Source organism: Apis cerana, linkage group LG15 (assembly GCF_029169275.1).
Source record: "Apis cerana isolate GH-2021 linkage group LG15, AcerK_1.0, whole genome shotgun sequence".
NCBI lineage: Eukaryota > Metazoa > Arthropoda > Insecta > Hymenoptera > Apidae > Apis > Apis cerana.
The window spans coordinates 9270381-9288249 of record NC_083866.1 but is presented as its reverse complement, the minus strand read 5'-3'; the positions used below and the strand labels follow the sequence as shown (position 1 = coordinate 9288249).

Here is a 17869-nt window from a genome sequence, read left to right as displayed (position 1 = left end):
AAAAATGCAATAAAAATGATTGCAAATATCAAAATCAATGAATTATATGAAAATTTAATTAATTATTTTCGAAATACTCTATTTGTTGCAATAAGTTGATAAAAGAGAGGTAATTATATTAATCTATGAAATGTATATTAATGTATCATAAAAACGATAATAAATTTATCATTTCATTTTAATATTTAATATATTCTCAAATATAATTTTTTTGCAATTATAATATCATATGTACATGAGAGCAATAAATATAGACAGATAAAATGAAAATACTAAAAAATGATTTAAAATATAATTAGATTATTTGAACATATAAATATATAAAATAAAGTGAAATATTTCGAAAAATATTAAGCATTTTTATGACTTTAAATAACTTTTTTTATGATCTTATTTTCTACTTTTTTTATATAAAATAATATCAAAAATTATTTTACAAAAAATATATTTGTATATTTTTGTAAAATTAATTATTATTATAAATAGTAACATTGTTTAAAACAATTGCATTTTACAATATAGAATATATATAATGTATATATAAAAACAAACATTTTTCTTTTCCAATTTTTCTTAGAATAGAAATAATATTTGATTTAAATACAATATTATATATATATATATATATAATGTTTTATGAAATTTTATATATATATAGTTCTATATATAAATATATATAATCTTTATAGAATTTTCAATGTAATTATGTATATGTAAATTCAAATTAATTATTTTAATTACACAAATATATAAATAATTTGTGATCAGTTCACTAATTAAAAAAGGCGCCACAATCTGAGCTGCCACGTAATGTTGTGTGTCGCGTCGATGAAGTACAACATTTTCGAGGATAATAAACTACGAATTATTCTGTAAAAAGTGTAATGTACATTTCATTGTGCAGAATCGAGTAAAGTTTTTATCATATATTCTGTGTTAATCTTTTCCAAAAGGTGAGAAAATTTTTTTTATTATTGTAAAGATGTATAAAAATAAGATATATAAAAATAAAAGTATAGACTTCACGATATTTCTACTTGAATTTGACATTTTAACCTTTTTGGATTTCTTTCTAGTCTTTTAATATTTGTACAATTAATTAATTAAATTAGTTTTTTGAAAATCAATATTAATGTATATTAATATAATTACTTATATTTAATTTTGAAATATGTACACATTATTTTTCAATTATTGCTAACTATTTAATATTCAAATAGTTTTCAATAATTAATAAAGAATATTAATAATATTTTTATCAATATTAGTTATATTAATAAAGAATACATATTATATCTTTAAATTGAAATTTTTTTTTATATTTTAAAGATATTTTTTAAGTATTACTATACTATTATATACTATACTTACTTAAATACTACAGTTAATAAAATAATAAAAATAAAATATATTTAATATACATTATATAATTAAATATATATTATATTTATATATAATGTTTTTATTTTTTTTTTGTATTAAATTTATACATACATTTTATTATTTTTTATTTATAATATTGATCTTATTTTGTTGCATCTTAAAATCTTAATAAAATAATATTTTTATATTTTTATTATATATATGTATTATATAATTTTTTTATAATTTTTTATATATTTTAATATTTTTATATATATATATATATATATATATATATATATATTATAAAATTTGTCTAAAATAATAATTTAAAAAAAAGGATATTTAATCTTTTTTTTAGTATCTAAGTCAGTTATCAAATCCAATGAGTATGCCACCAGATTCTATGAATAAACGATATTCAGAATCATATTCTGATCAAATGAATCACATAAACAATCAAATGAATATGATGTCTACAACACAACTTGGTTATAATAAACTATGGGTAAGTGATGGACATGAATATTTTAAAGCAGTTTTACATTTTATACAAAATTATGTATAAAATGTATTTTATAATACATTACATTTTATATTAATATAATTCATGATATTAAATTAAAATTTGTCCAAAAAAATTAATATATTTTATATATTATCTTTTATATTATAATTCAAATGAATCATATTTATTATAATATTATTTTTATATAAGATATATATTATACATATATATATATTATATGAAAATTTCTTATTAAAGCTTGAGTTAGTTTTTCAAAGATTAAAATATATTATTTAATATGATGATTATTTATATTAATGATTTTTTATGTTTAAGTTTAATTTAATTTAATTGTTATAAATCTTCCATTGTAAAAAATAATCAAATTGATATAAATATAGAATATTTATATATTTATGAGACTTTAAAAAGACAATTTTTTGGAAGATAAAAACAAATACAAAAGTTGATATGTAAACATATTAAAACTTATTTATTAGTTATAAGTAGACTGCAAATATTCATGTAAAATTTGAATCACATATAAAATGTACATAATAAAAAGATACAAAATATTTAAGTTAGAATATATATAAGTTAGAATATAATTATTATGTTTCAGAAATAAAAAAAATCTTTAAGCTTTATTCTTTAACAATATATATTCTTTAATTATATTTATAACAATTTAATTTTGCAGAAAAATCTATGATTCAGTTATAAGCAATTTACATTAGACGAAATAAAACAGAAACAGAATAGTTTCATTTTATTTCCATATTTATCTAATACAAATTAAAATTGTTTATAATTGAAATATAAATAAGATTTTTTTTCAATATTTTTTTTGTAATAATTTTTATATTATTGCATTTTTTGTTAATAAATTATGAATAAACTATAAATAGTAGAAAAATTAGAAAATTACATTAAAAAAGAATTATTGAATTACAATCTTTTTATCTATTCATAATTATGAAATGTATTTATTTTTATTTTTATTTTTTTTACTTAATTATTTAATTTTTACTTAATTTTGTATAAAGTCATTTGTATTAATATTTTAATATTCTAAATATAATTTAATATTCTATGCGCAAGATTATTGTTATATATATTTATTATAGATATAATGAATTGATTTTTTTTTTTAAATATTTCTGTAATAAATAGAAAAATTTAATATATTTAATACATATAATATATAATAAAATATACATATATTTAAATTATATAATATATGCATTAAATATGTATATTGTGATTTCAAATATGTGATTCGCGATCATATTTCTGTTCGAAAATGGCGCCTGAATTAACTGAACTGCCACGTAATGTTGTATAGTATGTCGATGAAGTGTATTTTTTCTAATAATAAATGTAATATTATTACTGTCAATTATTGTGAAAAATGCAATATGTATTCTGTAGTAAAGTTTAAATTTTTCTTCTTATTTGTATAATAACTTTATTTAAAAAGTAAAAAATTTTTTCTATATTAAAAATATTCAAGAAAATTTTGAGCTTTATAATACAAACTTTATATACAATGTACATAAAAACTTTTCTGTCTTGATTTCTTTTTATCTTTGATAAATCATTAATTAAATTTGAAATTTAATTAAATTAATCTTTGAATATTGAGATATCAATTAGTTTTTTTTTCATATTATATAAGTATGTCATTAATTTTATTTTTTTTAGTTATTAAAAACTATTTGATGATTAACAGGGAAAATTTCAATTTTATTTTTATAAATCAATTTCATTTAAATTTTATTAAATTTTGAAGATATTTTTTAAAATATTGCATTTAATAAAAGATTATAAAAGATATTTAATATCTTTATTTATTTTTGTAAATATTAAATGTATAATTTCAATTTTAATTCATATATATTTTTTATATTAATATATATATTATTTATATTATATTAAATTTATATATTTTTTCAATTTTTTTATTTATAAAATTTATCACATTGTAAGTATTTAAATTTCAGATTTCAGATTTATATTAAAATAATTTTTTTATATTTATTTTCGTATTTTTATATTTTTGTAAAAATTTAAAGTTTCATTTTTATAATTTATAATTATAATAAATAAATAAATATATATATATATATATATATATATATATATATATATATATATATATATATATATAGTAAATATATAATATAATTAAAAAAGAAGATTGAATCTTTATTTTCAGTATCCAAGTCAACCATCAAATCCAATGAGTATGCCACCAGATTCAGTGAATAAACGTTATACAGAATCATATTCTGATCAAATAAATCATGTAAATAATCAAATGAATATGATGTCAGCACCACAAGTTGGATGTAATAAATTATGGGTAAATAATAAAAAAAAATATTTTTAAAGTAATTTTTTATTTTATATAAAAATTATAGACATATTTAATTTTTATATTTCATTTGAAAGTATTGATCTAAAATGTAAAACATTAAATGAGAAAATTGTGATTTTTTATTTTCTTATCTAATAATTTTTTATTAAATTTTTTTTAATTATTATAAATTTATTTTTTATTGTTAAAAAAGTGGTAAATATAAATCAACATAAATATAATATAAATATAATATAATATATAATAGAATCATACAATTTATAAAATAAAAAATTTATTTATAATATTAATTAATTAATAATATTAATTAATTAATATTTAATATATTTAATGAAATAGTAATAAGATATAATTTTTTAAAAAATTATGAAAAAAACAATATTATAAAAAATATTATATAAATAATCAGTTTTGAAAATTAACTTTATTATTTATATAATATTATTTATTGTAAATAATATTAATTTATTATAATATATATTGATTATGTGAATTATTTATTACTTAATTAAAATGTAATTATTTATTAATTTATTAATAAGAAAAATTATGAGCATATATCATATCTAAGAAATTAATTAAATACAATATAGTCATATTTTATATGACTAATTGTGATATTAATATAAAAATAAATATATAGATCATAAATTTTAATAATTTTAATTGATTATATTAAAATAATAATTAATTTATTTTTTTATTCATTTATTTAATATTATTATTGTTATTTTCTTTTTCTTATATATTTCTTTCTTTTTCTTATATTTTCTTTTTCTTATATTTTCTTTTTCATTAGTAATATCTTAAAAATAAAGAAAAATCAAATGAATTTTTAATAATTAAAATAAAAAATTTTTGTTTTATTAAAAAATTAAAAAAAAATATCTGTAAAAAAGTGAATAAAATATGTAATATTTTTATAATGTTTGGTTGTAATTACTGAAGAATGTTTGATCTTTTTTAGTATCCAAATCAGCCACTAAATTCAATGAATATGCCACCAGATTCATTGAATAAACGATATCCAGAATCATATCCTGATCAAATAAATCACTTAAATAATCAAATGAATATGATGTCTGTTACTCAACTTGGCTATAATAAATTGTGGGTAAGTAATAAATAATGAATATAATATTTATTTATTTATGTAAAAAAGTTTGATAATTGAAAAATTTTCATTTAATTTTTTATAATTTGTTAATATTATATATTATTTTTAAATAATTTCATTATGTTTTTATATAATTTAATACATAAATTTTATATAATTTAATAAAAATTAAATTTATTCAATTATTTAACAATTAATTATTATTATTATTATTATTATTATTATTATTATTATTATTCTTTTATTATTATCCTTATTCAAATAATATTATAGACCTATTTTGTCTTAGGGAATGGAGACTATTGATCTTTTACAATGTCGAAATGTTCTACCTATAGAAAAAGTAGAGTCACCAAAAATTAAACTCCATCAAGAGTTTTTAGACAGTGTGAATTGTAGTCCAGAGTAAGTATTTTTTAGATGAAAAAATATCGTAATTTAAGATTTATAATGAATAATCATTATAAAATATAATGATATTAAATAAATATATATTTAATATATATATATATATATATATATATATGTATATTTAAATATGTTTGTTAAATAATAAGTATAGTTTTATATTATTATATAAATATAGCATATTAAATTAATTAATTATGTAATTAATTATTATAATATCGATTATTTTTTTAATATTCCTAAGTTTTAATGATTTTGTGATATTTTTTTTTTTTTTAGTATATTCCGCTGCACACTTACAAAGATTCCTGTATCAAATTCTTTGCTGCAGAAATCTAGATTGCCTTTAGGAGTTTTAATACACCCTTTCAAAGATTTAAATGTAGGTAAAATATTTTTTCTTAAATATGTATGAAATAATAACATATAATATTTTTGTATTTTTGTATAGTCTAATTTATTAATAACTATATTATTATACTTTCAGCATTTACCAGTAATACAATGTAGTACAATAGTTCGTTGTCATGCTTGCAGAACATATATTAATCCGTTTGTATATTTCAATGATTCAAAAAGATGGAAATGTAATCTTTGTTATAGAATAAACGAATGTAAGTATAATTTTTTTATATTTATATTTTCAATTTACATATATATATATATATATATATACATATATATAATTAGTTTTTTTAATATATATTTTACATGAAATTATTTTTATATGAATATATAAAATAAAAAAAAATTTTATATTAATATTTTTATATTAATATTTTTGTAGTGCCAGAAGAATTTCAATTTGATCCTGTAACAAAATCATATGGAGATCCATCAAGAAGACCAGAAGTAAAAACTAGTACAATTGAATTTATTGCATCTAGTGAATATATGGTAAGATATATTAATATATAGTAAAAATAATAAATAAGAAATAAAATTTAGAAACATAAAAAAGAAACATAAAAACATTGTAAATATATTTAAATATAATATATAAATTGCATAGAAATTAAAATTCTTATTATAATAATTATAACAATTATTAATAAATTATAATAAATTGCTTTTGTTTATTAAAAATATTTTAAATTAGTAAATATTTCTTTTAAAAACCGTTAAGATTTATCAAATTGAAATGAAAAATTAAAAGTATTTAAAAATAAATAAAATAATAAATATGTTTAAGCTACGTCCACCACAGCCAGCTGTGTATTTGTTTGTTTTGGACGTTTCGAGATTAGCAGTAGAAAGTGGTTACTTGAACACAGTCTGCAACGTAATTTCAGAAGAATTATCAAGACTGCCAGGTGATAGTAGAACACAAATAGGATTTTTAGCAGTAGATTCTGCTATACATTTCTTTGGCATACCTGACAATGTATCACAACCTCAGGAAATGATTATGCTTGATATCGATGGTAAAATTATGTTCATTTTTTAACTTTACATGTTACAATGTTTTAATAATTATTTTATTTTAATATTATTTTTATATTTCATCATAAACAATATTTATACAGATGTATTTCTTCCATGTCCGGAGAATTTAATTGTCAACTTGAAAGAACGAGAAGAATTAGTAAGAGATTTATTGACTCAGTTACCCATAAAATTTCAAGGAACTCATGATACAAATAGTGCATTGGGTGCAGCCCTGCAAGCTGCATATAAACTTATGGTAAAATACTTAATAAATACTTAAATAAAACTTATGTAAAAAATATAATTATTTTATGGCACTATGACAGAGTGAAATATAAAAAAAAAGACAGAAAATATGAATTTATTATTATCACTACGTATTAGTTTTAGATTTATTGTCAAATTTGTGTCTTGAGGCATCAAGAAAGTTTAAAATATATAATATTTATATATATTTTATATATATATATATATATATTTTATATATATATATATATTTTATATATATATATATATATATTTTATATATATATATATATAAAATTAATGCGAGTGAATAATATACAATACTGGGATGATGTTCAAACTTCTATCTTTTTAACGCTTCTAATGCGAATAGAAAATATTGCCATAATTTATTTGGAAAAATTATATTTTGAATCAGTACCATTTAATAATTGCCTGCATAGGTAGAATGACAATCACAAACAATAATCAAACATATATATAAATAATAGCAATAACAGAATTGATTTCAGTAGGATCTAAAATATCAAACTTATTCCCTTATATTTACTGCTTGTGAAGAAAACAATCTAAACAGCATTGTTCTAGATTCTTAGACAAATTAAATTTGTAGATAGATCAGATATATGAATTGTAATATCTTAAAGAAAACATTACAATGAAATCTAATATAAATAAAAATAAATTAAATGAAAACAATATAAATCTATTGTTAAGAAAAAGAGAAAAAATATATAAAAAATAAATATTTTATTTTAGTCACCAACTGGTGGACGTGTAACCGTCTTCCAAACTTGCTTACCAAATCTAGGACCAGGTTTATTGCAAGCAAGAGAAGATCCAAATAATAGAGCAAGTAAAGATGTGCCGCATTTAAATCCAGTAACAGATTTTTACAAAAGATTAGCACTAGATTGCAGTGGACAACAAATTGCAGTCGATTTATTTTTGTTAAATTGTCAATATTGTGATCTATCTACTATTTGTACGTATTAATTTAAATTATTGTTTTTATTTTTTGTACTTTTATTAATTGCACTCGCGCGCGCATGTGTATATATATATTTTTATCAAAAAATATAATTTATTTAAATTTATTTATTTAAATCAATAATGTTATTAATGCAAAATATGAAAATATATTTAAATATATTAAATATAATTTTATTATTATAAAATAACATTACATTATATTTTAGCGAGTATGTGTAAATTTTCTGGAGGTTGTATATATCATCTTCCATTATTCCGTGCTTCGAAACCACAGCATGTGGAGACACTTGACAGAATATTGAGGCGTTATCTTACTAGAAAAATCGGTTTCGAAGCAGTGATGAGAATACGATGCACACGAGGATTGAGTATTCATACTTTTCACGGAAATTTCTTTGTGCGATCAACTGATCTTCTTAGTTTGCCTAATGTTAATCCAGATGCTGGTTTTGGAATGCAAATCTCCATAGAAGAGAATCTTTCAGATGTACAAAATGTTTGTTTTCAGGCAGCTTTACTTTACACATCAAGTAAAGGTAAATATATCTTTATAACATTATTTGAATATTTTAATAATTATAATAAAGATTTAAAAAATAAAAAATATTTTTAAAGAATATTATGTATAATATTTATATTATTTCGTCTAATCTTTAAAAATAAGTATTAGCATTTTAAATATTAAAATATAATTATATATATAATAAATAAAAAAATATAATATATTTATATATACATACATATTTCTTAATTTTTTAATTTTAATTTTAATAATTTTAAGCATTTTAATTTAAAAATATATATATAGGTGAAAGAAGAATTAGAGTACACACATTGTGCCTACCAGTAGTATCTACTTTATCTGATGTTCTTCATTCTGCTGATCAACAATGCATAGTAGGCCTACTTTCTAAAATGGGTAAGATTTCTTTTTTTTTTTTTTGATATCTATTTAATATATATTTATTTTCTCTTTTTTTGCATCCATTTTTTCATATTTAATTCTAGTAATAAATTTTTAATTTTCTTATTTAATGTTTTTTTCTAATTATTCTGATGTTATACATATATACACATTATATACAGTCTTGTGTATTATATTTTTTATATTCTTTTTTTTTTAAATTTATTTATGTTTTTTCATTAAAATATCTTCACATTTTTTTGATTTTATTGCCTCTTATTTTTTATCTCAACTAATTATATTTTTTATTCCTATTCTTTTCTTTATTTTTCTTAGACATTTATCAATTTTATTGTTCTTTTTTTTTTAATTTTATCTTTTTTTTTATCTGATATAATATATTCAAAAATATTTATTAAAATAAAAAAAAATACTATAAAAAGATAAAATGAAATATAAATCTGATTGATTATTTTTGATAGATTTAATATATTAAAATATTATATTTACAAAATTACATAATATTACATATTAGTAAGAAAACAATAAGTAAAAAAAAGAACAGTTATTTTTTGTTTTTATTCTGGATACAAATTCCACATAGTATTTAAAAATGAAACGAAAGTTAGGGAGAAATATATAAGATATTTTGATTCAGTATTTAAACAATCATAAATTTAGATGTATTTATTGACATAAAATTTTTGAACAATCTTATTTTGAGCAATTTATATTTTAGTAAATTTTTCTTCAAATTTTCTTTCTTCAATTTCTTAAATTCATATAATTAATTATATTTGTTTTCCTTGTATCGTTTTTAATGTTTAATGCTCATAGTTGTGTCTTATACATTTATAGCTGTAGATAGATCTCAGCAATCCTCTATATCTGATGCAAGAGATGCTCTAATAAATGTGGCCATAGATGTTTTATCAGCCTATAAATTGTCTCAATCAGCTGCTTCTGGTGGACTTCTTGCTCCAGCAAGTTTAAAGCTATTACCCCTTTATATTATTGCTCTACTCAAATGTGTAAGTATTAATTAAAAAAACAAATTTTCATATCATTATATTTATATAGAATTATAAAACTTTAATATATATTCTTTGTATCTTACATAGATCATATTATATTGTTATAATAATAATTTTAAAATAGTTTAAATTTTTCAGTAAATTTAAATTACTTTTTAACAATATCTATTGAATAATTTGTTGAATTCTTCATTCTAATATTCTTATATATATATATATATATATATATAAATATAAAATTCTTCATAAAAATATTCTTTATTCTAAATTTGATAAAAATCAGAATTATCTTTAATTTTTAAAGATAAACTTTTTTAAAAATATGATTTTAATAGATATTTATGATATTAGATTTTTATATATGAATGTAATTTTAAAGACTATATATATCATATATATATATTATATAATATTTATTATATATTATATATATAATAAATATATAATAAATTATATATTTTATAATCTTAAGATAGAAAGTATATTAAATTTTATACTTTTGATTTTATTTAAAAAAAATATTTTTTTTTTTATCTTTTTTATAGTATTCTTCATTTTTGAAATATTTGAATGCAAATGTTCATTATATTCATTATTAAATACATTTTTTACAACAAAAAGTTAAAAACTTGAAATAACGCGTGTGTGCATGCGCACGCGCATGTGTAATATTTATTTTTAATATTATAATATATAAAAAAAAATAAATATAAATTGTAATGAGAAAATATATTTAAAATAATTTTATGCATTAATGTATATTATATCTCTTTTCTCTATAATATCTATAATATAATAATATAATATAATTTGTCTAAAATATTTATCATGCAAAATATTTTTTCGTAAACTAAAGAATTCTGCTTTTAAAAGTGTTTTGTACGAAAAATTCTGTGAGAATCAACCATAAAAATTTTTGATTAATGTTATATTATTAAAATTAAATATACTAATATCTTCTACATATGCGAATTTATTAATTTATTAAAACATTTTTTCAAATTTATGGTTTTGATAATTTCTTTCAATGTATTATGTAATATATATCATTATCATAATCATAATAATTATCATTATCATTTTTTTAATGTTCTAAGTAGAAAGTTAATTTAATAATTTTAAATAAAAATAAAAAAATAAAAATATCTTTTCAGATTGCTTTCAGATCAGGAACAAACACAAGACTTGATGATCGAGTGTTTGCTATGTGTCAGTTAAAAACTATACCGTTGTTTCAATTAATCCAAATGATTTATCCAGATCTTTATCCTATTCATGCGCTTGAAGATCGAAATGCGAAAGATATCGATGGTAAATTATGTCCACAACCACCTAGATTACATCTTTCTGCTGAGAAACTTGACTCTAGGGGTGCTTTTCTAATGGATACTGGAGATCAGATATTTATTTTAATCGGCAAAAATATACATCCTTCGTTTTGTTGTAATGTGCTTGGAGTTTCTGCTTTTCCATCAATACCAGAAGAATTTGTAAGTTCATATTTATATAATTGATTACATGATTGATTGACGAATTCTTAATAAATGTTATTTAATTTAATTCACTAGTGAAAATAAAAATATTTTTTTTCCAGTATGAATTACCAGAAATTGAAACAACAGAAAGCGAAAGGTTACGAAACTTTGTATTTAGTTTACAAGAAGAGAAACCCTATCCAGCTTCTATACAAATTATTCGGTGAGTTTTTTATTTCTATGTACAGAAAAGAATTATGTTTTAAATTTAAAATATTGTAAAAAATATAAATAAAGTATTCAATGAAAAATTGTTGATATTTTAAACTTATAATTATATAATTATAATTATATAATAATTACCTTGATCTCATTTTAAAGAGTGAAATCTATTTATATTCCTGAATTCTTTTTTTTTTTTCAAAGTTGTTTTAATATGATGTAGTATATAAAAAAATAAAAATTTCTTTTTAAAAATTTAATTTGCTGAGATTAATTAGTCGAATAAAATTATTTATTTAATAAAAAATATATTCAAAATTTAAAATTTTTAATTTTCAGGGATGACAGTCATTTTAGGACACTTTTTGTTGAGCGATTAATTGAAGATCGTTTTGAGAATTCTTTGAGTTATTATGAATTTTTGCAACATCTTAAGACTCAAGTGAAATAATAATAGAAGAAATTATTTTGGGATTAATAAATACGGAAAGTATATAACAAACAAATCTTAACATGCAAAAGTCATTGTTACAGTGAAAGTGTTTAGCAATTGTGAACTGTGTTCAAAAAATACGAACTTTTTGAAAACAATTGTTTAATCAATTAATTAGAATGAAATATTTAGAGATATAAAAAAATCATATATATATATATATGTATGTATGTACATGTTTATATATATATATATATATATATATATATATACATACATATATGTATAATATATACAATACATACACATTTTTGTGTATACGTACAGATATATGTATGTATATTGAAAATTACCCGCGCGCGCGCGCGCGTTTTGTAGGAATGAATGTTATTTTTATTTTAAGAAACATTGAAGCATTTAAATGAAATTCAACTGTAATTATTATTTTATTATCACTATAATAATAATATAATAATTGTTATTATGCTTTTTTCTTGTAATCTTTTTGAGCTAGTTAAATGAATTTAAATTGTGTTTTTATATTTTTTTTGTTGCTAGAATTTGTAATTATTTGATTTTGTTATATCTTTCTCTTTGAAAAACTGCCAGAATTTTTTAATTTTGAATCCACTTTTCAGATATTTTGCTTTATATAATACATATCTGAAATGTAATAGTTTGAAAATGATCATCTCATAAATAACTAGCTACAAAAAGTTTCCTTTTTGGTCAAAATTATTTTGTAAATAATTGTTATATATTTTACGTATACTGGAACAAAAATTTTATAATAAATTATGAATTATGATTTATCTTTAAATTGCGTAACATACCTAATTTTTATATTATATATACATTTATATATATATATAATACACAGTATTTAAATTAACTGGAAAATATGAAATATTTTATAAAGGATAATATAAAATGACACATATTCTTACAAAAATGTTTGTTATAAAGAGATACATTGCATAGAATTAATAATTTTTCTGCATAGACACAAAAGTCTTATAAAGATCAATTTTATCTTTTTAAATATAATTATATAATTTTCAATGCATTATTCAATATAAATTGTACAAAAAAAATTTGTTTTTATAAAAAACAAGATAATACAAAACAAATAGAGATTACTATTACTTCCCATGATTCTATAATAAATTTTATAAATTTCAATAAATTATAAATTTGTATTAATAATTTTTGAAATAAAGAAACTATAACGATTAATGTATTAAATATTATATAATTTTATTTAAAGTAATAAAATTCATTTTCATGTAATTTCTATACATCTAGAAAAATTATTGATATCACATTACATATTTTTTTGTGCTAAGCAAAATTTAAAAGATATTTCATTTTTTCAGTTAAACGAAATTGATTCGCGCGCGCGCGCGCATACACACATACACACACACACACACGACGATTTCATAAGGTATGGTATATTCAAGAAAGAAGAAATTCATATTGCAGAAATAAAATGAGTTTTACTATTAATATTTTTTTAAATTTACTCTTATTTTTTAATATAGTAATAATATATTTATAATATTTTATTTCTTTATTATATTTGTTTTTAAATATAAAGATTGTTTTTAATAACATTTCATATTAATAATTATATTTTTTTTCTATTAATTTTTTCGAATGATTATTTCATTTATACACATTTTTTCATCTATACACATATAAGTAAAAATTTTAAGTAGTTATATGACAAGTATATAATTATTATTAAAAGAAATGATATATTCAATAATAATTACAATAAAAAATTTTTTAAAATATCATGTTATTTTCATGTAAAAATTTTATATATTTGGAATATACCATCCTTTATGAATATATATATAATATATGAATATATTATATAATATATATGTGTGTGTATATATATATATATATACACACACAGAATGTCTCACTAAATATGATATATGAAATTACAACTTTGTTTTATCATAAAAAGAATTATATATTGATATTAATGCAATTTTTATGCAAATTATGCAAATTAATTTTCTTTTCAACTAATATGAACATTCATATTTATAACAATAGATTTACCTAATATTTACTTTTTACTTAATTTTTTATCGGTGAATAACAATGAATTTGTTAAATTTTTTTTTTAATTTAAAAAATACATATTTTATATGAAAAAAATAATTATTTAAACCTTATTTAAATTTATATTTTGATAAATCTTTAAATGTGAATTAAAAAATTATTTAATTAAAATGCATAATTAGATAAAAATAATACTAATACCAAATTTTAATAATAATAGAAATTTTACTTCTACCATTTATGATTTATAGAACATGTAAATTATGATTTAATAATTATTACTAAAAGATTTTCGATGTTATTATATATTATATAATATTATATAAATTAATAAAAGAATGAACGTATATTTAATGAGACATACTATGTGGATATATACTTGTGTAACATATGTTTATATATGTATTAAGTTTATCCTTAATTACAAGTTAATGATTTTTGTTAATGATTTTTCATTTACAAGAAAATTAATTTTTTTTATGAATTCTATTGTTTAAATTAAATTCTAATAAATTCATTATGATTTCTAGAAATATAGAAACAGAATCTACATAAATTAGAGATTAAAATTCTTATAATATTCAGAATATTTATTATAATTCGTATTCTAAAATATTTTATTTCTAAAATATTTTATTCGAATCCAAATATGAATTTGGCTACTCGAGTAAAGTATTTATTATATAGATATCCAAATATTAAAATAAGTAAAATATATTAATAAATATATTGTTTTTTATATTTTTTTTAATTTGAATTCATTATTTAATTTATTCTTTCTGATCCGAATTCAAATATATAATATATATAAGAAATACTTGGCAAATATTAAATTGAAATACTCGGATTTCGAAATCAAATTTGAGTTATAATCAATTTGATTACTCGAATAATAAGAATTCAATATATATTTAGATTCTTGGATTTATGTTAATTGAATAAATACCTTATTATTTGGATGATATTATATTAGAAATTTTATTATATTTATTATATTTATTTAAATTAAATATTTGAGATAGAGCATTATATTTGATTAAGTACTCAAAATTATAAAGTATACAAAATTCTATATAGATTTCTATAGATAATAATAGCAGCAAGAATTCTGATATGGATATATAATGTATAAAACAAATGAAATTTTGAATGAGTTTATACATATACACAATATCACAAGAAAAATAATTCAACATGCAACATATAAATTTATATTTAATTATTATATTTAATATCACTTCAATTCTTATATATTACTATAATTGATATCTAGTTTCTCGATAGATTATAAATATAAATAATATATGAGAAAATCACAAAAAGTAATAGTGATGATTTTGAATGGAAATAAAAATTGTTATGTGTACATATTATTAGATTATATAATAATAAAATTTTTGCAATTCTATATACATATATCATTTATTTTGTATATAAAAACTCACTATAAACTAGAAATAAAAAATAACAAGAATGAAAATGCTTAATATTTTAATAATTCATATATAATATAATTAGAATGTATTATACATCATGTATAATATATTACTTATTTACATTAGGATATGATATATATGAAGAAATATAAAGCATTCAGAAAAGCACATTTTAAATAATTAATAAAATTAAAAGTAAAGTTATTATAATAAATGAAAATTGTAATATTCTTTCACTTAAATTATTGTATATTTTCAAGATTTTAAAGATTTTTTGTATAAAAATAATTCACTAAAAATATTTAATTGATATTCATTTAATTTCTTATTATTTTTTCAGAAATATATACATATATATACATATATAATATGAATATATATATAAATGAATATATTCTATTTGATTAATTTCATATAAAACTGTATAAAAAGAATGAAAAATTTTTGAAAATCTATTTCTATACTATCAAAAAGAGATAAATATCGAATTTTTTACAAATTCAAACAAATTGTAAATCAATAAGACAAATCAAAAGTGAAAGTATAATATAAAACATAAAGTTATAAATCAGACTGTGAAAGATATAAGAAATAAAACTTTCTAATATATACTATTATTTCTGAATTTCACACTTTAAGAAATATAATAATTCATCAATTTTTCTTAGTTTAATTTATTTTTCATTATAGAAGAAAAAAGATATTTTACTATTATTAGAATTATATTAAAAATCATTAAAATTAATAAAAATAAAATTTTTTTTCAAATTTAATTTGAAAAACATAGATATATTAATTTATTATTAAAAAAATTCTAATTTGATTAATTTCTCAATGATGTTTTATTAAATCATATTATTTTTTAGGATTAATTTTTACTATTAAAAATTTCATTACAAATAATATTAAAATTTAATTAACATAAATTAATCTATCAATTATTATATATTATTGTAAAGTTAAAAAAAATATATATTTTTTTTATATATATAATTTGATTATATATTATATAATAAATTTTGTAATAAACATAATAATTACTTAATATGAAAAATATTTTAGATGTTCAAAACATATGATATTTTTAGAAGATATATAAATATATATAAATACATTTTAAACAATTATAATATATATTTAAATCTGAATTTTAATAGTATGGAACAATAACATTTATTTTTTTCTAATTATATTTTTAAATAAATTATTTGCAAAAAAGAATCATATGTAACAAGAAAGAAATTTCCTATTTAAAACTAAAATAATATAAAATTAAATATAATTATAAAATCTTAATTTTAATTATTTTAAGGTTAATAAATATAATTTGATTTTAATAAAATCTAATAATTTATAATTATATTAATTTATAATTATAATTACTTATATTACTTATATTTATATTATATTACATATATAATTATTTGTATTATATTATAATAACTTAATTTATAATTATAATTACTTTTCGTAATTTATTTAAAAAAACAAATCACAAGAAAAGAATCTTCCTCTTTGTAATTTTTCTCAATGTTGATTATTCTTTGATAGCTACAATTTTCGATATAGTAATAATTTATGATAAAAAAATTTGTGTACTTAGCACAAAATAATTACTTTTAATATTAATTAAAATAATACTTTTAATATTTAATTATTTTTATTTATACAAGATTAACATATAATGCAATATATAATATATGATAAAATAAAGTATCATAAAGAAAAATATTATACATATAAGATATATATGTAAGTCCAATGTAAAGTATTTTATATTAAAATTATTATTTTATGTAATAATAAATTTTGTTTATAGGAAGGAGCAGCAAATAAATTTA

The 17869-nt window shown here is 17.0% G+C and overlaps 1 protein-coding gene across 5 annotated transcripts; it reads left to right on the top strand.

Annotated features, from left to right (window-relative positions):
- The first annotated feature begins 791 nt into the window (after positions 1-791).
- Positions 792-16000, top strand: LOC107997439 (protein transport protein Sec24B). 5 transcript variants are annotated; one of them, XM_062086131.1, is made up of 17 exons: positions 792-953; positions 1724-1870; positions 4089-4235; positions 5218-5364; positions 5657-5772; positions 6055-6157; positions 6263-6389; positions 6563-6672; positions 6968-7199; positions 7302-7459; positions 8209-8434; positions 8649-8978; positions 9251-9361; positions 10205-10377; positions 11535-11870; positions 11975-12078; positions 12417-16000. In XM_062086131.1, exons 2-17 carry the CDS (start codon positions 1748-1750, stop codon positions 12526-12528), a joined length of 2655 nt encoding a protein of 884 aa, XP_061942115.1. In that variant the 5' UTR covers positions 792-953; positions 1724-1747; the 3' UTR covers positions 12529-16000. The 5 variants fall into 5 exon arrangements, with proteins under 5 accessions (XP_061942115.1, XP_061942117.1, XP_061942116.1 ...); XM_062086133.1 differs by lacking the exon at positions 1724-1870 and having other exon boundaries at positions 812-953; XM_062086132.1 differs by lacking the exons at positions 792-953; positions 1724-1870 and adding an exon at positions 3187-3250.
- Positions 16001-17869: the final 1869 nt, after the last annotated feature.

Bases quoted from the DNA above. Each gene is read 5' to 3' on its own strand.
- LOC107997439 (XM_062086131.1), top strand. From the start codon at position 1,748: ATGAGTATGCCACCAGATTCTATGAATAAACGATATTCAGAATCATAT. The intron at 8,979-9,250 runs GTAAATATATCT...ATATATATATAG, and splicing joins ACTTTACACATCAAGTAAAG to GTGAAAGAAGAATTAGAGTA. The intron at 9,362-10,204 runs GTAAGATTTCTT...ATACATTTATAG, and splicing joins AGGCCTACTTTCTAAAATGG to CTGTAGATAGATCTCAGCAA.